Raw genomic sequence first — 23689 nt, 5'->3', positions numbered from 1 at the left:
CAACGCTGAAAGGTTGAAATAGATAGTTAGCTGCCAAATTATTGTTCAAATAGCTGCCTTTACATATTTACCCGCTATTGCAATACTGGAAATTATAATAGCGTGTCTCATGACTTTTGGCACGTGTCGTCATGGACAACCGTTGTTACTGTTGTGCATCAAAGTTCAGCCTCTTCAAGAAGGAGGTAAGACGTTGCTGGCTAACACTATTCACTATATCTGCACGTTAAAACGTTTTACGGATAATAAACGGTGTGATTTGCGTTGTAAATGTGCTCACAGCTGGGATGTAAGAACTGCGGCCGCTCCTTCTGCTCCAGCTGTCTGACTTTCAATGCTGTGGTGCCTCGCTGTGGCAACACCCATCAGAAGGTCTGCAAGCAGTGTCATGATAATATGACAAGGTAAAAGTCAAACCATGCTAAGGAAGTTAAACTAACTGTCATTACTAATTAACATTTATTAACATGATAGTTTCTTACCTGTCTTTAATTTCTGTGTTGTAAGTGGGGGTCCTCCTAACAGTGGTGGAAGATGGTCCCCTCCTGAAAATTACAAAAAGTCAGTATATGATCAAATTTGTAAACATGACCCTTTGTCACACACACACACACACACACAGCAGTTTCATAATATCAAAAAGTTTATGGTTTGCTCCACAGACGAGTTGCTGCGCTTGAGGCCAAACAACAAGGACAGGCGATGCAGCCTCTTGCACAGGGAGGCAGTAGAAATGCTAAAGCAGGTCTTCTCCCAGCCAAAGGCCTGAGTAAGGAAGATCAAGCTATTGCTGAAAGGCTTCAAAAGTTGAAAGAGGACACTACACCAAGTAATGTCATTATATTTTTGGCAGCTACCAGTTTGATCTTACAAATTGTAACAAATTCTTACACGTTATAAATTTTTATCTCTTGTACAGAGTCTATCCCATCTGAGAGAGAGATTGAATCTCGCCTTGCTGCTCTAAAAGCTCCTAGCCGGCCAGTGCCTTCCACAGGGGAGATGGAGGACCGTCTGGCAGCTTTAAGGGGTCAACCCCCACCTTCACAAGCTCCTCCACCTGTGAGCCAATCACCTGCTGACTTGTTTGTTGTGTCTTTTGCCTAACAGTGCAGCTGATTCACAGCATAACATATTTGCAGCTAATTAGAAGGAAACACATGCTAAATATGCTACATTTTATAATTGCTTACAAGTATATTTGCTTATTGTGTTCATCTAAACAGGTGCACCAACCTCCAGATAACAGGACTCAGACTGAACAAGCCAATGATCTGATAACCCAGATGACAGATGAAGTTGCTATAGACAACCAGCAATCAAATCCTGAATGCAGTAAGATGTTACTCCTCTCATTGATTTCATCCACATTCAATTAATAATTAATGACACAGTAATATTATAGTTTTGTGTAGCCATAACAATGTAATTAAAGATTATGTTATGACCAGATTCGGACTCCAAAAACCTACCTTATTCAGCAATTATGTGAATCTTCCAAATACGGTCAAACCGATAATTTCCTCTGCAGGTGTAGATGGTCGTATGAATGACCTCAACAAGGGGGAGGAGGGGACATTGGAGGAGAATTTGGAGGAGAACCAGGATGCAAGTAAGCAGCTTGAGGCTGAGAAGGCCCGTCTCCTTGACGAGGCAATGGAGGAGCTGAGGAAGGAGCATGTCTCCCAAGATCAGATCCTCCACATGGCGAAGAGGCTGGCACAGCTGAAAGGGCAGGACCCAGACAAAGGTACCACACATTTCAGTTATACTTGATGCTTTATGTGTACAATCTGTGTTTTACATGTTTCTACAGTATGAAAATAAAGATATTTGTGTTCCACTTACTTAACTGTGTTTGTTATCTATATGTTCACATCGGAATGTCATAAAATATGATAAGATGATTTCTACTCAATGTAAAACAGAAATGCAAATGCCTCAGTGTGTCAGAAACCTGTCATTGCTTTATTTGTCACTTTTAGTTACTATGGAGGACTTCAAGCATCCCGACAGTGATGAAGAGACTGAGGAAGAAGCTGTGAGGAGGGTGTTAAAACAGGTCTGTGATTTATGGCTAAATAAACTCCTCACTGTAGATGATAGTGCATCTTACATAATACATTTGTTTTTAAGTGCATATAACACATGTAAAGATGATCTTGAGACTACTTAAGGTTACCACAAGGGGCTGCTATTTTGTCATTTTAATAATTTGTAATATCAATTAAAGACTTTCTGCTCTGTATTTTTTTTGTTGTAGCTCTCAGAAGAAGCTGCGCTGGATGAGGCCAGTGGCTACAACATACCTTTAGAACAGAGTGGACCCAGGAACACGGAAAAGAAAAAAACCTCTAAGAAACCGGTACTAAACAATAGTCAAAAAATAAATTTGACTTTTTTAATAAGTTGTAAGACAGAATTAAGTATAATTCCCTGTTTATCTGATGTGTTTGAAAGACTCCAACAGCCAAGAGTAGGATTTCCCCAGCGGCCGTTGCACTTCAGCCATCAGACAGTGATGAGGATGAACTTCCATGGTGCTGCATCTGTAACCAAGACGCCACCCTTCGCTGTCACACCTGTGATGGAGACCTGTACTGCAACCGCTGCTTCAGGTAGCACATCATAATAATACCTGCAATTCTGGTTTGCCACTCGCAGAAGAGCTTTGCATGGAAGTCTGTGCTCCGATGCCCAATAAAGATGCATGTGATTTGGAATGCATACCATGACCCAGATAAATTACAGGCAAGCTGCTGCCAAACTGTTAAGCAGCATGAATATAAAGTATTTAGTGTGATGAATTATCAATCCACACTCCATTATCTCCCCAGGGAAGGCCATGATAAATATGACAGGATGGAGCATCGCACCGCTAACTACACCGCGCCAAAGAAGAAGAGGAAGACATGATAGTGAGACTGTGCTGTTGGTGTCGGCCTTATCAGGTTGTGGTCAGTCATCACTGTTAAACTAGTGCTTGAGCCTGAAGCGTCCACTTATTGTTAATAAAACAGTGTCACAGTAACGCTACTTCCTCTTCAAAGCAAGCCAGAAAACCTCATTTTAACCCGTCACTTATCATATCCAATCATTCAAAGGAAGAGCATCTTTTTTCTGTAACTGCAAATGCTGATCAAGATGATGAAATTAAGAAACAATGGGTAACATTTATGGCAGAGCAAAGACTAGACATAGACATAAACCTTATTGTAAATGTAGTACGATATGTATGATATGTGAAAGATAGTTCTTATTTTTCTTTAATGTACAAAAAATAGAGGTATGTACATTTAGCAAAGGCTGCAAGACAGTGTAGCTACCTTCATAAAACTGCACAGCTTCTGTTTGCAACCGTCCAACTGAATAAGAAGCTTGAAGTGTTTTTCTGTGTCACTTGTCCTACTTCCCAAAAAGCAACAAAGCCTCATCTTAAATGCACTTTCCGCTTCTCACCGTTTGATTATTTTTCAATTTTGACAACACATACAGAAAGCAGACGCATCACGAGCTCATCTGGGATGATGTACGATCCCAGACTACTGTCAGCTCTGGACTGACAAAGTACAGAGGAGTCAGTATAAAAGGATTACTGATGGCTTTGTTTTCTTTTGGCAGCCACTGCAGTCACTCTTGTAATCTATGTTTGGCTACGAGTCTGACATGAATATTGCCTTTCTTGTCCTTGCGTGTAATTTCATTATAACTGGATGCACTAGCGTTAGGCGCTGTGTCACATCTTTTAGCGAGTGTAGGATATTTTTTTAAGTTATATTTTTAACTCTGCAGCCTTTTTTTTTTTTTTTTTAAATCACAGATATCACCACTCGACAAAAAAATGTCGCAGTCTGGCAAGCCTTGTCGGAAGTGTGGTCCTACAGTATAGATGGCGTGTGTGTCAGAGAGGCAAGAGTGGAAGTGGGGGCGAACCAAGCAAATTACTATAATGGAGCCTTTAGCCAGAAGACCCTCTGTGTATGACAGACAGAAGACCAGAGTGCAGTTTCATCAGTGTGCATTACTGTCTAGCCAACTGAGCAGAAACCATAATTACACTCTCCTCCGGGGGCTTGTTCCATTAAGGTTTGTATGGATACCGTTACTGTGTTTGCCTTTTTTCTGGCCATGTCATACACGGACCACAGACAGGAAATGGAAGGGGATAATGGACGCATACTTAATGGCCCTTCCTGCTACTGATTTCACTGTGTTTACTCTTAGACATGACATGTCATCGTCTCCTTTGTTTCCATCACTCTGTTGAAAAATTTACGCTAGAAAACAAAACCTTGCTTTTAGGGAGTGATATCCTGACCGCCATTCTACAGTAAAGGCTCACAGTTGTCTCTGGGCAGTAGGACATAATCGTTCTTTAAAGGCAAATCAGTTTATTAGAGCAGAAATAAAGGGCAGTTGAGGTAATGGGGTAGTTAAATCGGTACTGTAAATTGATGGATTTAATAGACATGTCAATATTTGTTTGTGTGTGTGTGGAATGAATAATACCTGATGATACCAAACTCAGTCGCTTTCTTGACTGTTTCTGTGAAATCAGATGTAACCCTTTTAAAACACATCAACACCCATGTCTTGAAAATGTTCAGTTTTATTTTGACCTACAACACTGTTATTAGAACAAAAATATTTATGTACATAAATATCCAACGGAAAATGTACAGTCTTACACAAAAAAACAAACAAACAAACAAAAAAAACAGTCCGTCTGAGTAATAGTCAGTACATCTTTTATCACATGTACATTATTGGTATGTTTAGGGGAGACAAAATGTTAAAGCAGTCCATACATTAAAGTGAAATACAAAAAAAAAACATTCAAAACCCAACTGCTCGGTGTTAGACTGATGCTGACCCAGGAAGAGAAGTCCCACTGACATGTGAACCGCATGTACGGGCATCCAAACAGTTAACACGTAGGCAATCAGAAGTTAAGAGGCTCCATATTGTCTCAATTCTTTATTTGACCTATTATTTCTTCAAGGGACCTGACATTTTGCGTAGACCCTTTATCCTGTAGAGCAGCCCGTTGATAAAATCCTACAGAGAACATGGACACAATATTTTTTTCTGCATGCAACTTTTACAAACTAGAGAAGACAACAGTAATAAATAAAGCAATAAAACAATAACATGATTTTTCTCTGTAAATAAATATTGCAAAATTGTTCATCTCTATTAAGCTTGTCTGTAGTATCTCATATGTAATTGAACTTTTTAATGTCTCACCTCTTTTGGCTTTCCGCATTCCTGCAACAACTCCTAACAAAAGAAAAAGGAAAGAAACCAAAAGGCGTAGTTACAACATTGGATATAGCTTTTTCACCTCAAACATTGCAACACTGGATTCCAGCAAGGGTCAAGTGCTTGTTAAGCTTTTAGCCCACATAGCAAATAGTCAAGCATGTACCTAGGTCGAGTAGGAACAAAGTGTTAAAACGTTCAAATTCTTTGCCCTGAATGTTGCACTCCTGGGACTCAGGTTGTCCTTTGTTTGCAGAGCTGCAGTTTTGGGTGCCAGTTCCATGAAGTAAGCAAAAACAGTGAACTGAAATAAACGTCTGAACAAATAAATAGAGATTGGTGTAAAATGTAATTGTTTTTGTACACACACTCACCTGCAGTCGGGTTCTTTGCCCCTCATCTGACAGCTCCAGGAGCTCATCTATGTCAATCTCTAACTCCGGGATATCTTCCTCCTGTAAGAACAGAGAGAAATAAAAGTTAAATAAAATATAGGAATAAGAAGTTATCACCATATGTCCCACGTTTGTATTCCTGCATGGTACAAAAGCTCATGCAAACATTGTATAATGTGGGCTACTTGCCAATCCTTGATCATAGTGGTAGGACTTTCCGCACTACTGAGCAGAGTCACTCAGATGGAAAAGAAGATGTGATGCAACATAGTATGGATTTTATTACAGCACAGTTGAATGTATACTTTAGTATTAAGTTTTAAAACGTCAACACCTTACTATTACAAGCAGTCAAAATGCCAGAGTTATAGTGTTGGTTCTAAGGTAGAAATAAGACTAAATACTGTCTTTTTCTTCCTGATATAACAGTGATATGATTGATAATGTGCACATGAGCACAGCTGAAGAGAAGTGAGGCATGAAGGAAACAATGCTCCAGGAGGCCAAACTTGCCACATGCCACCAGCCGATGTTATGGATGGATTACCCAGCTGGCATTTAACTCAACTATTACTGAGAGATTATTTCCACTGTAAATGTTTTCTAAAGAATATATTCATCTCAGCTTCTAAGAAAGGTTTTCCCACATTTTGTACCTAAATTAAAACACAAACCCAAGGACACAATCAACTGTAATATAGTTAACTCTTCATTTTCTAAATCCATACAAACCCTTTTTTCAAAAAATGTTAGCATTAACTAAACAGTTTCTGGCAGCACATTGAAAGATTAACGCCAACCTCATGTAAAAACTGTAAAACATGGCACAGAGTCTCCAGTTATAAAAAGTAAATATAGCAAAGTAATCAGTTCATATCACAAGCTCTTTTCCGCGGCTTTCAGCTACAATTTCAGAGGAAGGAGGAGTGCTTACTGGAGGAATCCTGAACACTGAGATATCTGGAGTCAGCAGGTATACACTCATATTTGACAAGTGGGGCCTCTTTTTAAGAGGAATATTTTCCAGTTGGGGAGTTTCCATGGCTGGTGAGGATGGGGCTCACACAGTTTTCTGGATGAGGAGAGAGCTAATCAATGTGGAAGTGCTGAGTGGCGGAATAGATGGGCCCACCTTCTGAGTCCCCTGTGCCCCCTCTAATTGATACATGCTGCCAGTTTGGACCCTGTGCGATTCTGCTGATGTCTGCATTAGCATTGCTTTTTCGGTCCGTGCTGTTCATTTCTGTGTTGTGTGGCCTTCGTTTTTTACCAGCTCTGTGTTAGGCTGTGGATGGACTTTTTTGGTTGTGGTTTTTGTACTTGACTGGGTTAGTCCAAGTACTTCTAGATGACTGTTGTGTACTTTTTTCTGCAAAAACCTGAAATTAATATGAAGCTACAGCAGGCTATTGTAATAAAATTTAGTGATAAATATACTGCTATTTCTCATGCCAAATTATGTGTATTCTCTTTACCCTCTTGGCATTCGACAGTAAATTTTAATAACAACCGCTCTGATTGCTGCAGCATCATGTTAGCTTTGGCTGAGCCTAATAGCTCTTTTTTCTAGTGAATGAGGACTGTTTATTTATCCTCCATTAATTACATGAAACTGTGATTGGCCAGCTAGAGCTCCTTGTAAAGCAAGTGATGGATGGATGTGAAAATGAAACCTCCATATGTGCTACGTCAGCTGTGACTATAAAACAGGGAACAATTCAAAACTTTAATTGTACTGATCTTAAACCTGTTCTGTCTGCCTGTGACTGCAGCACCATGCAGACCAGAGAACATGTACATTTATCATGAGGAAGTGCTATATGACCCTTCCATTAACTTCTCAGCGTTTCATGTTGCATTTAGTCATAATTTTCAGCTTCAGAGTTACCTTCATTGTCAAAGGAAAATAGCATTTTAATGAGGCCTCTGGGCAGAAATGTCTTCAGCAGCACTTTTTGAAGTTAAAAGCAATAGAAGCTAAAATGAATGTTGGCACTAATATTGGAATTCATGAATATCAAAGTGGTTCTCAGTGGATTGCAGCTTCAGACGGCAGTACAGATGCAGTCTAAATAAGCAGTTGAGTTTTGTCAAGGGAAGATGACCTCCGCAAGAATTTATAATTCAGAATAATTCATAATATTTCATCATAATTAGGAGTTGACCTGTTTTTTGCTCTTAGGACTCCTCAGAGGTAAGAACTCAAATTTCAGAGTAGCAGCATGATCATGTAAGTGTCTTTTCAAAATGTAGTTATATGAAATCTATACTTTATATATATATATGTATAATTCTTCCAAGTACTTGTAGTTCTTCATCTTTATTGCACTGTGATGTGTTGGATTTTTCTTTTTCCAAGAAATACTTGTTTATTATACATGTATTATATATGTCTAAATTTGCATATTAGTCAGTCTCTCAGTCCATTCAACACTTTCATTTATCCAAACTACCGGCCAGAATGCCATGAAATTAAGTATTGATATTCATGGTCTATAGTAAATTATTCTGTATGGTTTTAATGATCCCTTGACCTTCCATCTAGGGCCAGGTCACCATCAGGTCAAAATTTGCCCTCTATCAATATTTTCGTCCATGGCAGGTATATTGAAAAACAGACTGAAAATTTGCTGTGGATAGTCGTGATCCCCAGCAGTCAACCTATTTCTAATCCCCTCTTCAGGATGTCTGTCTGACACTTATGTATCACGGGTGTAATGAGGCAGCTAGCAGTTAGCCTTTTTTTATCTGTTACTATTTAAAGCAGGTTTAGTTAGTGAACAGTGAAATCAAACATTAAACACAGCGCGGTTCCATTACCCACGCTGTGTTTTGGCTGTTCCGATGATAAGGAAACCATGCCCAGGAAATCTAGCTGTTTTGAGAAGATGCCAGTGTGTGTTAAACTTATCAGACCCTTCCCTTTTCCTGTTAGAGGCGCAACTGCCCGCAGATCAAAATATTCATTAACTAAAGTTTAAAGAGGGCCAACAGAATGTAAAGATACCCAAATGTAATTGTCTAATTATACAAGAATGGGCTAAAACTTAGGAAAGTGTGATGTTATTACTCTGAGCCCACAACTAATCTGAAGCTATTGTAACCTTCTGTCAGTTAATATCCTGCAGTCTATGTATTTCAATTAAACTGGCGGTCACTGACAAAACCTCTCTGGAAAACATTGATCTGCGCTGTACACACACAGGCCTGAATGTTGCTCACCATTTTCAAGTCTATCAACTGTTTTTCACACCTTTTTTTTTTAGTTTATCATGTCTCAAAAGGTGTGAAGTTTGTTAAGAAGGTAGCCATTCCAGACCAAGGCAGCACTTGTATGAATTAGAGATGCAGCTAAATAATTCAGGTGGCAACACAGGGGACTGATGGTAAATGCTTCCACGCAGAAGACTCGGAGAACCAACAGAGTAACCTTCTCCTGAGCCCATGCAAAATTTATTACACTGGCCAGTGTACATGGACAGGCCATGCTTAATTCCACAGAAGTGGCTAATGCAAATATCCAGTCTATCCCGACTAGAAAGTAAAACCATCATGTTCACAGGGCAAAGGACGCAGACTAGCTGGCTATCCTTAGGAAAAATGTACAGAAGAGGTACCTCAGATAGCTTCAGTGTATGATGACGGGTGTTATCATTACTATTGTTGTTGCTATCTCTTGTCATCTCATCAATCACACTGAGAACCCATCCTTCAGCTATCTGGGGAAACATGCAAATCCACTATCTGTGCTGCACATGTACTGCGTGTTAATCCTAATGTTAAACTATATTAGAACCGGAATATGAAAAGGCTATGTACTGCAAATGTGAAATAATTGTATGTTTCTGGGACAAGATCAAAAAAGTAGACAGAGAAAGACTTGAGATCTGTTTTTGTTATCCGGATGTCCTGGTTTTCTCAAATGTGATTTATTCCACCCTCGGCTTCACAGGCATATTACCATATATTACCACAGGGAAGAAGGCTTTGGGTGTAGACGGAATGAAGCTCATGAAATAAGTATTGTGATGAGGAATACAATAGTACAATATTGAAAATCTCTAGCACTCAGCTGTGACTGAAGTGTTTTAAAATGAAACCAACTGGGGCCTGCTCGCACCATCTATTGGTTTAGAAAAAGGTGAGCAGAGATAACTGCAGATGCTAGTTGTCTGTCACCTGATTTGCTCCTTGTTAGTCTGTCATATGGAAGTGGACGCATGGTCATGGTCTCCATTCTTAGTACTGTATATGCCATATACAAAGGGCTGCTTGTCAGTGTAAGGAGATGCCAGACAGAGATGTAGGGGTGGCTACAGGCCATCTACAGCCAATGGTCTCTGTGTGGTTAGAGAATTAAATGAGAAACACTTTGTCTCTACCTTCTCCGGCATGAAACAGAGGCGGTGTTGTCATCTGATCTGCATCATCATTAGGATGCCTGTGCTCCTGAACAGACACCCCTGATTCCAAGCTGCCTCGTGGGCGATGAGACATCTGTTGCCATGGTTTCCCCTTGGAGAATGCCAAGCAAATCAATATGGAGCCTCTGACATAATTGGATTGTATCCCACTGTACAGGAGCGGAGTTCTGAAGGTTGTGTTTGTGTGTGTGTATGTGTGTGTGTGTCTTGTGAGCTGTAATTCCTGGTACATATTAAACATAATCATCTATGCAATGAGGCCATTAATTAGGTACACAATGGAAATAATGAGCACACATTTCCATTTTATAACTCCTGTCCTCAGACATGCATTGTGCTAAAATAAACACCGTATCTTAAAGCACCGATGTTTTTGCCTGGGTTTCAGAATATCTAGTTACCACCACCGTTAATCATCATCTATATATTAGTTTCTATCATGCAGTTATTGAGTCATTGTGTCCACAAGAACATGTCTGCGAACAGACACAGACCTTAAAATGATGACATAATGTCCCAGATGCCATCATGATAGCAAGGATATAAAAACTGCAACATTTAGAGAACATTTAAAAATAAAAAATATCCTCTTTAACCCTGCCCTTAGCATTTATTTGTATGACATTTACTGATAATTACTTTATCACTTATGAAGTCACATGAATATACTTTCTTCTTCCTCAATACTGGTTGTTGCTGATCATAGAATCTAAGCTCTTCAAGTTGACACAGTGTAAAACCATCTTCTAAATGCCTCAATATAAATGTGACCATATGGCAACCATATGTTTAATGAGATCGAGGTGTTGCGTTGTCAAGGTTGCAACATGCTTAGAAATGTTTCTTAATGACTTCAGACATCACGTTATGGAAAATAGTCTTATCACTATGGTCAAAGATCACGGTACACACCGAACAGCTGATAGATGTGGTTAGTTTGATGACACATGAGGGCTTGTGTGCCAAAAATTGCAGCCATGAAGCGAAGCCTCTTGCCTCCCACCCACTCCTCTTTTAGGTGGCTGTAATCTTTTTCCCCCCTTTCATACGTGATGGATAGCCCACCACAGGCACCTATGAGCAGTTCAGTGCCTCCCTCGCTCCCTTCCCTCACCTCCTCCTCAGGCAGCGAACACAGTGTGTGTCTGTGTGTGTGTGAGCCAACCCTAACCTACCTCACAGTCAAACAGCAGGTGCAGCTGCCCGTCGATCCACTCCTCGATATCCAGCCTCCTCTGCAGGTCCTTGCGGTTGTATTTGACTGTCAGCTTCCCCAGCTTGCGGTGCGCCGGCTCGTCTGTTTTGTCCGTTGCCTGGAACATCACCCTGGACTGGGTGCTTGGCTCTGACGCCATGGCTGCCACGGCCCTCAGGAGAACCGTGGAAACACACTGAGCTCTCTCTCTCTCTCTCTCTCTCTCTTTCTCTCTCTCTCTTACACACACAGACAAACAGAGGCTCTCACACGTTCGTCTTGCACGTCTCTTCTCTGTCTCTATCTCTGCTTCTGCCTTCCAGTGGGCTGCTGTTCCCACGCGTATCTCCTGTTATCTTGTTGAGTGTTTGTGCTCTCCCTCTATATAATGATGGCTCTGGTTCTCTGCCTGTCCTCGTCCTCTCTCCCGCTCTCTCTCTCTCTCTCCAAAGCTCACTGTCTTGCTCTCCTTCCCTCCTCCTCTTGCAACACCCACTGCTTGCACCATCAGGAGGATGGTAATGAGATATGCCTCTGTGTGTATGTGTGCTTGTGCAAGCATTTGCGTGTGTGAGCGCATGGACATTATAGGGTGTGTGCTTGCTGTTTGCATTCTTCCTCTGTGTTATAGCAGGTGGGAGAGCATAGGTCAATTACAGCAACAAAAACTGGGGTGAGTGGGCGACAATAAAAATCAAGTCAGGATTATTACTAAAAATATGGCAACATGGCACTGTTGACGTCATAAAAAGGAAAATCTTACTATAGATCTGTTTTTGTTCTCCTATCTATTGATGTTTTGATATGTAGACATCTACATACCAACACAGCATTTATTATTCACCCAGTAAGAGTGTCTAAAGTATTTATCTGCTCACAAAGTCAAAAGGGTTTGACGTGCTAAGGGCTCTTGTGTTCGCAAACACTTCCAACAATAGCTGGGTCCCCCTGACAGGTGAGCCAGGGTTCCTCTAGTGTGATACCTGCCCCGTCCTTTATACCAGGCATTATCAGGTGTACGTTTAATAAGCCTTGAAGTCAAATTGGCATCCTCAGTTACCATAAATAATGGATGGATAGGAAAGCACTATTTATGGCTGTTGAGAAGTCAAATGTCAAATAAAAGTCTTGAAACCTATTAATGTTTGCAAAGTCAAATATCAACAGTAGCAAATAATCTAAGGTCAAAAATTCATAGTGTTACATCCCAGTACCAAATTATTACAGCTGAGACAACAGAGACAACAGGCCGCAGAGTTTCCACAGATCCTATTACAATATGAATAATGGGGTTCAGTTTTTTGTTTTGGCAGGGACTATCAATCAGCTATAGCTGCTGCGTGTGTTCACCCACTGATGCACCGTCTGTTACAAACACTGAATTATTGAGTGGCCTCCAGCAGCTCACCTTTCCAGGCAAACAAATTCATTCATCTCATCTTTTGCTACTTGGTTCTGCACCGCCGAGTTGTCTAAAAAAAAAAAAAAAAAAGGGGTGGGGGGGTGGACTGGAGTCGTGTGCTGGGCCTTCTCACCTCAACCTTGCCTGAGGGACTTGTTGTAGGTGGGAGGAGTGAAAGGCAGAATAAGTAAATCCTGACCTCTACTGTTTTATCTTCACTGTATGATGGTAACAAACTCATCAACATTGTCAGGTAGCTGCATGTGGATATTACCATATTTTTTTGGAAAAAGCCAATTATTCTCTTGCTTAATTTTTCTGGAATTATGATTCAGCGTAAACACAAAATTAATTAATCTACCTGTCAAAGACAGAGCGACCACTTCCTGTTTCTCCTCAGTCTTAGTTGTTGACAGGTTCATGTGTGGTATTATGACTCATCACGTACTGTAATTGGATGACTCAGAGCATGAAGTAGCTCAGTATCACTACTATTATAAAAAGAAGATTGAGATCTTGTGAATTTAAATGCCATGTTACTCAATATGTGTGAGAAAGAATTTGCCATAAAACATGTTTTACAATGCTTTAAGAATCATAAACTCCCCTCTTCAAACTTCTTCAGCTGTAAGTGGGATCATACTGCCACCTTCTGGGTTAAAGATAAACATGCTGGGTAGCATCTGAATCTGAGAGATGAAGTCCACAACTCACATACTTCATCACACATGTGAAGAAGTATGTCTGTTTCAGAAAGATAAATGCACTTTTGACATTTTTAAATGGGGTAATGACATTAAGTTTGTTCCATATTATAAGCATCAAATTAAAAAATTACTTTAAAACAAAATTAATTTTATTTTGCTGTGGTATTAAACCGGATTTAGCAAGCTTATTTCTACACATCTTTTTTTTTCTTTTTTTTTCGTAATCCTATCCTGTTGGGAAACCATTTCCATTAACCTCCAGTAGCTGTATGATTTTTTTATTTTTATAGTTGTATTTGTACAATTTCTTCAGGACTTGTTTGGGGGAAATAATGATTTATGTCATTTTTATTAGTTGTATTGGTATTATTACAAAATCAGGAGAATTGCTCACTGTAGAAGTTGGTAAATAACCTTAGTCCAGTCCCTAAAAAGCTTAAAATTGTCCCTATTTTGAACAAAATAATGTTTTAACGAAGAAGAAAAATATTGTAAGACGGAAAAAAACGGTCATATAATAATGATAAACCTCATATCAGCTTTCCTAAACTAATAAGTATGTGTTGCACAATGGTCACTGGGTCAGTGAAAAGATGACAAACGCTCTGAAAAACAAAGGGTCAAATCTTTATCTTTATCATCTCAATATTGTATATGTTTGCATGTGTTAAAGATGCCTCACATTCACACACACACACAAAGCTGTGTGCTTGTTTGTTTGAGACTCCAGAAGGGAGTGGCATGGCAAGAACGGAATTTCACTTCCTGTATCTCTCAGATGACTCACCTGGGCAATGTGGTTGAACGATTGCACAGGTTTCTGTCGACATCAAACGATTAACTCTCTTGTGAGAGTTCCAGAGTTGTAGGAGATCAGATCAACCCGGAAACCTATGAGGAAGGTTGGAACTTCTTTTTTCTGGCTGCTTATGAGAAAGTAAGAAGGTAATTTTACGTCAGTGTCTTGAAAGGTGATTTGCGAACAGAGGTAGAGTGTGTTGTTGGCCCTTTTGCGGCCTAAACACTCATTGAGGACTTTTTTTTCACTATCAAGTATTTTTTTTCCCACAGACGTCACTGTCTTAACAGGTGGACAGGTGGACAGGTTTTTTTTTTTAAATTATTTGTGTGGAAATCTTTACAGGACTTTAAATTCTTATAATGAATTCATTGGGAGCGCTCCTGTTCCTGGTGGTATCGCTACACTCCGGGGCTGGCCAGAAAACTGGTGAGGAATGTTTAAACCAGTTTAAGAATGGCAAGGAGGATTTTGTCCTCGATGCCGACGAGTCTGTGAAAGACGGAGCGACGTTCCTTTCGTCCCCGAAGTTGGACCGATACAAGGACTGCGTGGTCTCCTGCTGCAAAGATCCGAAGTGCAATGTCGCCTTCATGGAGAGAGGGGAGGAGGAGGGCTCCATCAAATCATGCTTTCTGTTTGATTGTCTGTACAAAAAGAAATACGCCTGCCGCTTTGTCAGGAAGAAGGGATACGTCAATTACATCCTGGAATCCGTTTATGACAGTTACCTGGAAGTGGATGTCCCATCAAGTAAGACCAGACCCCTTATTACACTTAAAAAAAAAAAAAAAAATTCATATGCATATCAGGAGATCCTAATAGTTAATATGTATATCTCTCACTCACACACACACATCACAGTTTTGGCCCCTTTTTAAAAAGACTCATGAAGCACCCCTTATCTGTAGTATCACAATGCTGCTTCTGTAGAACTCTATCTGATAAATTCCAGTTAATACGATTCATGGCCTATTTCATTCCTGAAGATTGAAATTACAGTCTAGTTTCACCCTTGATTTGACTGTATATGTATGTCACATACCACTTAATTAAATGTTTTGGGGTAATTTACTCGTTAAAAATGGGAATCCAGTATTCCCTCAACATTGTGAGTGAACTTAAATCATTTCTTTCACTGTCTTTTTAGTGGTCTGTTCTCACAGTTTCTATTCAGGGTATGTGAGGCAACAGATTTTTGGCAGAAACCTTCACTTCAGCATGTTCACACACGCCAAAACCATTATGGCCCTTGGTGTAGTCTGAGGTTTTTGTTTCTATCTCAGATTGTTTTGGCCTCTACAGGTGTTGCATCTGTATTTGTGTCTGGAATATGCTCAAAAGTGCTGTAGATATGTATAAACTGATCTTGTGGTGTCATTTCAGATGAAAATGACCATCCACCGGTGGCCAATGGAGGCCAGGACCGGGTGGTCCAGCCTCAGGACAGCCTGACGCTGAATGGCATCACGAGCAAAGATGACAAGGGGATTGTGTCCTACCAGTGGCAAATGCTCACTTCATATCCACATGCTGTTATTGAGGTGAGTAAAGAGATTGTAATGCAAAGCTGTTCTTGCTACAATTATTTCAATCAGCATTCAGTCTGAGGCAATTTAGAAATTAGGGCAGAGTTTAGAATTATTTGTGATCCTGTGTCTGTGTGTCTTTTTAAATGTCCACGATAAAGTTATTTATTTGTGCATGTCACTTAATTGAAAACCTATTTGCATTGATACATATACAGAGAGTCATATTTGCTGATAATAAGAAATGTTTGTCTCTCTTTGTCTTGTAGAAAACCAATTTTCAAGACCAGATTATCGTGTCCAATCTGACATCTGGGATGTACAAGTTCCAGCTGACTGTCACAGACACCATCGGCCAGTCAGACTCAACCAAGGTCACTGTCCTGGTCCTTACCCCTGAACAGTCAGAGCGTGAGTATCTAAACTGTGTCCTATAGTGAAAATTGAGAATCTCACCAAAAATCACATGACTTAAGACCTCAACATGATCTGAACATATTAATGTACGCAGAACGTCTGTTTTTTGCTGCTGGTATTTGAATGCATACCAAACATTACGTCTTATAGGCCAAAACTTCATAACAATAATATCACACAAATTAAATCTTTTATGATATCACTTAATAAACATTGACAGTTAGGTGCTGTAGATTTAATAGTCATAGCTGAGTTTCAGCCAAATATGACTCATATGTCTGCTGTATTTGTTGACATTTCTTTTGGCTTATTCACCATCACCTGTCTTGGGTTTTATGTTGGGACATAGTTAAGATTGGGGTGAGAACTGTCTGTCCTTAAAAATTTTATGGACTCTAATTCCTTCCCTTTTATTCACATTATTGATCTATTGTTTTTGCTTTGCACATGAAGAGCTCAATTTGGAAATATCGTTTTCCAACCAGGATGTGTTTCTTCATGTCTTCATGTCGTCATGTCTTACGTCAACCTAAAAGGATAGATTTCTGTGTAGCTCAACTCAATGGTGGCTGCGCCACTGTTTTGTATTTGTCACAGGAGTGAGCCTTCCCATCTAAGTTGTGTGATCAAACCTGTCATGGCTTGTCCACCTAATTCCTGTTGACTGAATGATGGCACAGCACCAAGATAGACAGATAAAAGGAGATTAGAGCGGGTTCAGCTTTTGCAAGGGAAGACAGTTTGTGGCGAAAACTGAAATAGGGAACTAGTTGGGGTTTTTTTTAATTCTTTCATAGGAAAGTGATTTGTTAACCCTGGTGTCATATCAAGTATCCAGGTCACCTCCTTTGAAACACAACACAGAAAGCTACAGTGAGGGTCTCTTGGCACTCCACCTTTTATGTTTGAAGTTTCTGTAGAAAATTGGTGTGAGAATTGCAGTTGGTGTGGCTTTTATTGCTCCACTGCTACCAACCCACTCTCTCCACCCCCGACTCAACAAAACCTGTCAGTCTGGTTCCAGCTTACGTTACACAAACAAGATGACTCCAGTCACAATCGAGATCTTCTTCAGTATTTATTGAAAGCCTTAAAGTTCTATTCTACAAAAGCACTTTTGCTTATGGCTGTGTTTATATGTTGTAGACTGAAGGACAGGGAAAGACTTTTAACCATTCTTTGGTTGAGTTATCCATTAACATCATGTCCTGAATAGTGTTAGGAATGTGCGTCAGTGGAATATGCATGGGTATGGCAGTGCCTCTACATGTCAATGCTGCAGATTTGCAACACAGTAATGAATGGATTGAATAACAATCCAACTCAGTCATGAATGCCAATCAGATAATAAGAACTTGGTAATGGCAGTGTAGCTTTCAGTCCCTTAGATAATTGTGCAGTCAGGGAACTTCTTTGTAATGTAATATTTGTAAATGTTGTACTTTACACCTGCACCATGGTGACATCTGTATTGTGTATCATCAACCGCAGACAGACGAACTACAGCGCTTTCCTTAACGTCACTGTCTACCGAAACAGGCCACTTCCTTTTCTTAGTTGTGCTTCAGTAAACATGGTAACTTACTACGTCATTAAGTGTCTGTTTCTCATGAGAAAGACACCAAAAATAGGAGAGACAACAAAAGATAATGGCACCATCTCTGGTATCAGATATGAGACAGAACTATTAATGGTTAGTGGTAACTTATTTATGGATTTGAAACAAGTGTTACATTGTGAAGTTTCTCATGAGGTCATCTGATGCACCGTGCATCTGTATTTTCATGTATTTGGAGTGATTACTTCAAAAGAAGTGTGCTGAGTACATAAGACAACTTTGCATATATATGACTACAGATGGTGACAAATTATAGGAAAAACCAATATGACATGGCTAAGTATGGAGTCAGGCCACCACAAGCCTCCAGAAGAGCTTCAGTGCTCCTTGCCAAGTCGGTGGAACTCTATTTGAGGGATGAACACCATATTCCCACATTTATATATACTGTATAACCTTTATTTAATCAGGTTATCGCATTAAGATCAAGATCTCCTTTGAAGGATAGACCTGAGTACAGCAGATAGAATGAAAAACAAACATTGCCAGGAATAACAAAATGACACATACAGTAGCATCAGAGATAATCACAGACAAAACTAAATAGATTTGAAGATGAAAGTTTATATTACATCATTTGGTCTTATGGAGATGGTGGTGGGAGCATTGTGTGTTCAACTGGGTTGATATCTGGTGACTTTTCATAATCACCAAACCATTCAGTGAGCCCTGGTGCATGGAAGCACCTGCATATGATCTGTTTCTCCATGTTTTTATTCAGGTTTTACCCCCCCCGTCTGTAGATTTTGCATTAAGGAAGCTTAGATAAGAGTTTTTGTTGCACTACTAACCAAATCATGACACTGTGGGGGGCAGGGTTAAATCATTAACTCTCAAACTTTCAAGAATTCTCACTATGGTGGAAGCTCTGTGGTGTGTGTGTGTGTGTGTGTGGTCCAGGTGTTCCTCACATTGTGGGGATGTAACTCTGTTTACACAGTCATGTTGTGGGGACTCGCCTCCATTATGGGGACAAAAAGCAAATCCCCTTAATGTAAATCATTAATTTAGGTTGAAGACTTGGTTAAAAGTTAAGGTAGGTTTAGGGTTACGGTTAGGCATGTGGTGGTTAATGTTAGGATAAGTCTCCAGGAAATGAAGTCAATGTGATGTCCTCTGAAGTGATAGAAACACGACTGTGTGTGTGTGTGTGTGTGTGTGTGTGTATAAAACAAGAAATAGCTTCTTCTTCCCTCTTTAAGTCACAAAGAAATAGAATTTTAATGTCCTGTCGCTGTGCACTGGTACATTCAAATTTTCAACCTAGGAATATAAAAATAGGGTTTGCAGATTTCCAGGAAGTATCAAAAAGCAAAGCAACTATTATTAATTGTGAGTCAAACATAACCCTCAACTCTCTGTCCCACCAGACCACTGTATGGCTCCAATGAAGATTGGGCCGTGTCGCGGTTCTTTCCCTCGCTGGCATTACAACGGAGCCTCAGAAGAGTGTGAGCAGTTCATGTTTGGGGGCTGCAGGGAAAATCTCAACAACTATCTCTCCAAGGATGAGTGCACCAACGCCTGCCATGGCAGAGGTATCTGTGCTCTGTGGTGTTTTTTGCAGCATGAATATATGTATATTTTGAAAATGAGACCTTTTTATTGAAGGGGATATGTTACAAAATGTGAGCAATGATTTCACCACAGAATGTAAGTAATTACTTCACCACAATGATTGTAGATATTTGATATTTAGATATTTGAACACAGGTATTTTTAGATATACATTTTTTGTGATTATAGCACCTTTCAGTGAAAAAAGGTAACATCCGCGCACTAAATCCAAGCCACAAAATTTAATCTGAACATTTCGATCCTACTCCGATCTTCATCAGGTCGGAATGTTTGTAAAAATGGAAAACCCACTCATATTTATACATCATGCACACCAATAGGCTGACACGCTCTATGATGACAGGTGTGGTTAACCATCCAAACCGCCCAGGGTGATAAATATCCCAAAGCAATTAATAATTCAATAAACTACAGAAAGAAGAGCAGGAATACAAAGGCCATACTTCCAAATATAGCACCTTTCAGACAATACTGTTTGTGTAAGTTTCTGTTTGTTGAAAAAGGAGATAGGCATCGTGAGAATAGGTGCAGGCAACAGTATGTGTTGCTTTGTCTTCCACAGTGTATTTTTGGGCGTGTTCCAAAGTCAGAAATGTTCAAATCCTGCTCATGTTGGCTTTTATATCGTCAGCAATCATTTAACATTTTTATTCAGAGATCACCTGAAAGTGTCCAGTGCGACAGTTGCTGAAATAGCTGGAATTACAACATTAGAAATGATCATCAGTTAAAGGAATAGTTTGACATTTTGGGGAAATACACTTATTCACTTTCTTGCTGAGAGACAGCCAGGAGAGGGTTAGCTTTAACTTAGGACAGCTAGCCTGACTCTGTCCATTATATCCTGTTTGTTTAATTTGTACAATAACTGAAGTGTAAAGAGAGCACAGTTTGGTTTTATGCAGGGTTATGTTCTGGACTATTTCTTGGCTGGGCCAGTGACACACTGAATGTCCCTGCCGCTTGACTGGTAATAATAAGTTAACTTGGTCATTTTTAACAAATTATTGAATATTAATCATATTTTGTTGTTTTTTTTTCTTTCAGAAAAAAGGGGTACTGGTAGAGGTTTACCAGTTCCAACACCAGGTATGTAAATACTGTTAATTAGTGGTAGAAATATTGTGTATTTGACCTTATGACACAATTTGTTCCATTAAACAGTTGATATTTGTTTTAATCATTACATCTTTTTTGAAGCTACTCTTTGAAGGAGCAGCTCTGGTGCCGTACAAGTGACATTTTCCTCTGTGTTTGTGTGCAGGAGAAAAATGTAATGGTCCATGTACTACAGAGGAATTCACCTGTGGGAATGGGTGCTGTCTGGATCCAGGCCTGGAGTGCGATTCAACCCCACAATGTAGCGATGGATCAGATGAGCAGAAATGCGAGGACTGTAAGCAGCGACTATGCAAACTAGGCTTCATTTTCATAGAGGCTTATGGAATTATACATGCAACAATGATATGATACTGATAAAATGTTTCCTTGAAAGACTTGCTAACTTGAATTATGTCCTATATGTCTTATCAGTGAACAACAAGTTTCGGATTCTGCTGCAGATTCCAGTGGATGAACAAAAAGGTGATTTGAAATTTTAGTTTTTGTGTTTTGTAGATTTGTGCTTTCCAAACCTTTGGGCATGATGATATTTGTTACTTACAGTGTATTATAAGTGTAGCATCTTCTTGTGATCTGTTAATACAAACTACGATCTCATTTTATTGTTGTTCACAGTACGCTGCACAGAGCCTCCTGACACGGGAAGCTGCAGGCACAGTCTCACTAAGTGGTACTACAACCCCGTAGTACAGGACTGTTTCCCCTTCAACTACGGTGGCTGCCAGGGAAATGAGAACAGATTTGACACCAAGGACTCCTGTATGAAAGTCTGCCGAGGTGTAACAGGTGGGTTGTTACTGATCTTCAAGTGACCATTTTACAGACATTTGCATCTTTTTGCATTGACTCCTCATAAATTGTCATCCTGTTTTTACCACTGAGATATACCTCATAGAAAATAACAGAATGCCACACATCCCAGACTTCTATCACCCAGACACACTGGTGAGAGGCCTCTACAGGAGGGTGGAGAAGATGGTATCATTTTCCCCATTCTTACTCTCCAGTCAGTCCAATTGCCACACCTGATTTTTTTTTTAATGGTATTTTACCTTTGGGGATACAGTAGTTTTGTTTGGGTTGACATTCTCTTCTACATCTGTCAGAAAGGTGCCAGCGTTTTTTACCTCCTCAGGCTATTTTCTGAGATTGTTTTCAAATCACATGTCACCTGTGGTGGCCCAGGGGGGAACAGATGACAGTTCAGACACGCACGCAAAAAAAACCAAATTATAAACAGGAAAACCGCTCTATATATTTAATATTTTTATGATAACAATGGATCAAATGAATATGTATAATGGGAAAGCCGTAACTTGCAGTGACAAACCCACATAGATTTGTCACCTGAGTCTGCAGCTCCACTCAGCTCTATTGAGTATATATATATATATATATATATATATATATATATATATATATATATATATATATATATATATATATATATATATATACATTTTTTTTTTTTGGTTTAATGGCCCATAACTTTGCTGTTTTGGCTCACTCTCACTGCAGGCAGCTGTTTTGAGCACAACAAAAAACCCCTGATAAACCATCTATTCAGAGAAATAGTTAGTGACGAGCTGGTGAATGTAGTGAAGCAGTTAACTGCTCAAGAGTCAGATATTTCCCTCAGATGTTAGTGGAGACCAAAAACTTAAAGGAGAGTGAATATTTAATTTCAGGGGAACATGACTCCAAATGAATGCTAACGATGCTCCATGTCTGCTGGATGTGTAAATTGGCAGCTGTTTGCTAACAAGCTTGCCATTTCAACTTGACAGGTGATCAGGTCAGCCTCTCTCTACTGCCCCCAAGTGGCTACATTCTTAAACAAAATAATAATTATTGCCGGTTTAATTTCCCTTCATAGCAGAATGTAAATTTATGTTTAATAGACACTTTTCATGTTTTGCATGAAATGTACCATATAAAAATTCTAAAACAATATCATGTTTTATTCCTTATTTCAGAAAAAGATGTGTTTGCAAGACAGGAGGAGTTTGAGCGCATGACGTCTGGATACGACATAAGTATATAACCCTTCATTTTTGCAAGATTTGATTTAGTGATCTGCTTTTTCAGTTTTACAGCCCTTTGTGGAGTGATCAAACACTAAGTTAACTTTTTGAATTTCCTTTTGATTTATTTAACAGGCACTATAGTAATAGCTGCTCTCCTGGGTGTAGCTATCGCCATCCTTCTGGGCATCCTGGTGTACTGCTTCATGAAGGGAAGGAAGAAGTCTTCACAACACCACCGTGTGCCCGTCAACAATGTCCCAGTCTCCTCAATGGAAGACAGAGAGCATCTCGTCTACAACAGCACCACCAAGCCCATTTGACCCCGCAGCCCTCTCACCTTTGATCCCTGTCCAGGTGGTGAGCACCACTGTTTGCCAGAGCTGTGTCATTAACTGAATGAACTCAGATTGATGAGAGAGGAAAGTGTCCGTTCACTCAATTTGAATGCGGGAGGGGATCTTATTTTATTTTTGTCCATAACACAGTTTTAAGGGTCTTCAATACTGAAATGTGATTTTATGATTTTAAGCTTGTTTTAAATGCAGCGGTGTGTGCAGTTTGTACTCAGGTTAAGAGAGAACTCATTTTGTTAGTGTGGAGGTAGATTAATACTGGACTTCATCCACATTGTTCCCTTTGGATCACTTCATAAATATTTTTTATTTTATTGTACTTGTTTCCATTAAACAATTTGATAGTCCTAGAGAAGAGCTCTTTTTAAAATAAAGTCAGTTCAGAAGTAAATTGACACTAGGTCTGTGCTGGGTTGTTCAGACTTCAAAGTTCAATTATTCTGAAAACTGAACTCTGGGAAATGTTGTGGATATATAATAACAATCCCTTCAACTTACTGAAGTCCTGCCCCGGCAACTTCTTCACCCTGTCAGATATCTTCTTCTCTGGTTTTGTGCATCATTGTTACATACTCCACTGGATTACATAGACATGCACCATGTTGTACATAATCTTAGTGTTTTTAGAGAGTAATATTTTACCTGAGAATGTTATTTTGTCAATGATTTCCCAAGTGTGTTTATAACAAGCATAATAGATACATTGAATACTGCTCATTTATACCTTATTCATACCTCAACAGCTTTGCTGTTGAATAGCTTGTTTGAATAACATTTAAATGTAACAAATCTTTGTACATAGCATCCTGTCACTTTAGCAGTATCATGATGTTTATACTTAATAAAAACATTAAGTCAAAA

The 23689-nt window shown here is 39.5% G+C and overlaps 3 protein-coding genes across 5 annotated transcripts; 2 read left to right on the top strand and 1 right to left on the bottom strand.

Annotated features, from left to right (window-relative positions):
* Positions 1-52: 52 nt before the first annotated feature.
* On the top strand, positions 53-5196 carry zfyve19 (zinc finger, FYVE domain containing 19). The gene is made up of 11 exons (XM_067613345.1): positions 53-185; positions 283-404; positions 508-561; positions 663-829; positions 920-1062; positions 1227-1335; positions 1532-1750; positions 1986-2062; positions 2264-2365; positions 2461-2618; positions 2838-5196. Exons 1-11 carry the CDS (start codon positions 132-134, stop codon positions 2914-2916), a joined length of 1284 nt encoding a protein of 427 aa, XP_067469446.1. The 5' UTR covers positions 53-131; the 3' UTR covers positions 2917-5196.
* On the bottom strand, positions 4592-12381 carry ppp1r14d (protein phosphatase 1 regulatory inhibitor subunit 14D). The gene is made up of 4 exons (XM_067613346.1): positions 11257-12381; positions 5637-5717; positions 5248-5280; positions 4592-5058 (listed from the first exon to the last, which is right to left on the bottom strand). Exons 1-4 carry the CDS (start codon positions 11434-11436, stop codon positions 4990-4992), a joined length of 363 nt encoding a protein of 120 aa, XP_067469447.1. The 5' UTR covers positions 11437-12381; the 3' UTR covers positions 4592-4989.
* A 1758-nt stretch (positions 12382-14139) lies between these two features.
* On the top strand, positions 14140-23689 carry spint1a (serine peptidase inhibitor, Kunitz type 1 a). 3 transcript variants are annotated; one of them, XM_067613343.1, is made up of 11 exons: positions 14140-14322; positions 14530-14937; positions 15571-15728; positions 15983-16124; positions 19119-19286; positions 20374-20415; positions 20591-20722; positions 20860-20910; positions 21064-21234; positions 22425-22484; positions 22608-23689. In XM_067613343.1, the coding sequence occupies exons 2-11, from the start codon at positions 14547-14549 to the stop codon at positions 22793-22795; spliced, it is 1503 nt and encodes a 500-aa protein (XP_067469444.1). In that variant the 5' UTR covers positions 14140-14322; positions 14530-14546; the 3' UTR covers positions 22796-23689. The 3 variants fall into 3 exon arrangements, with proteins under 3 accessions (XP_067469444.1, XP_067469443.1, XP_067469442.1); XM_067613342.1 differs by having other exon boundaries at positions 14140-14330; XM_067613341.1 differs by having other exon boundaries at positions 14140-14937.

Source organism: Thunnus thynnus, chromosome 16 (assembly GCF_963924715.1).
Source record: "Thunnus thynnus chromosome 16, fThuThy2.1, whole genome shotgun sequence".
NCBI classification, from domain to species: Eukaryota; Metazoa; Chordata; class Actinopteri; order Scombriformes; family Scombridae; genus Thunnus; species Thunnus thynnus.
Note: the sequence above shows the minus strand (reverse complement) of the source record. Positions and strands in the feature narration are given on the sequence as shown.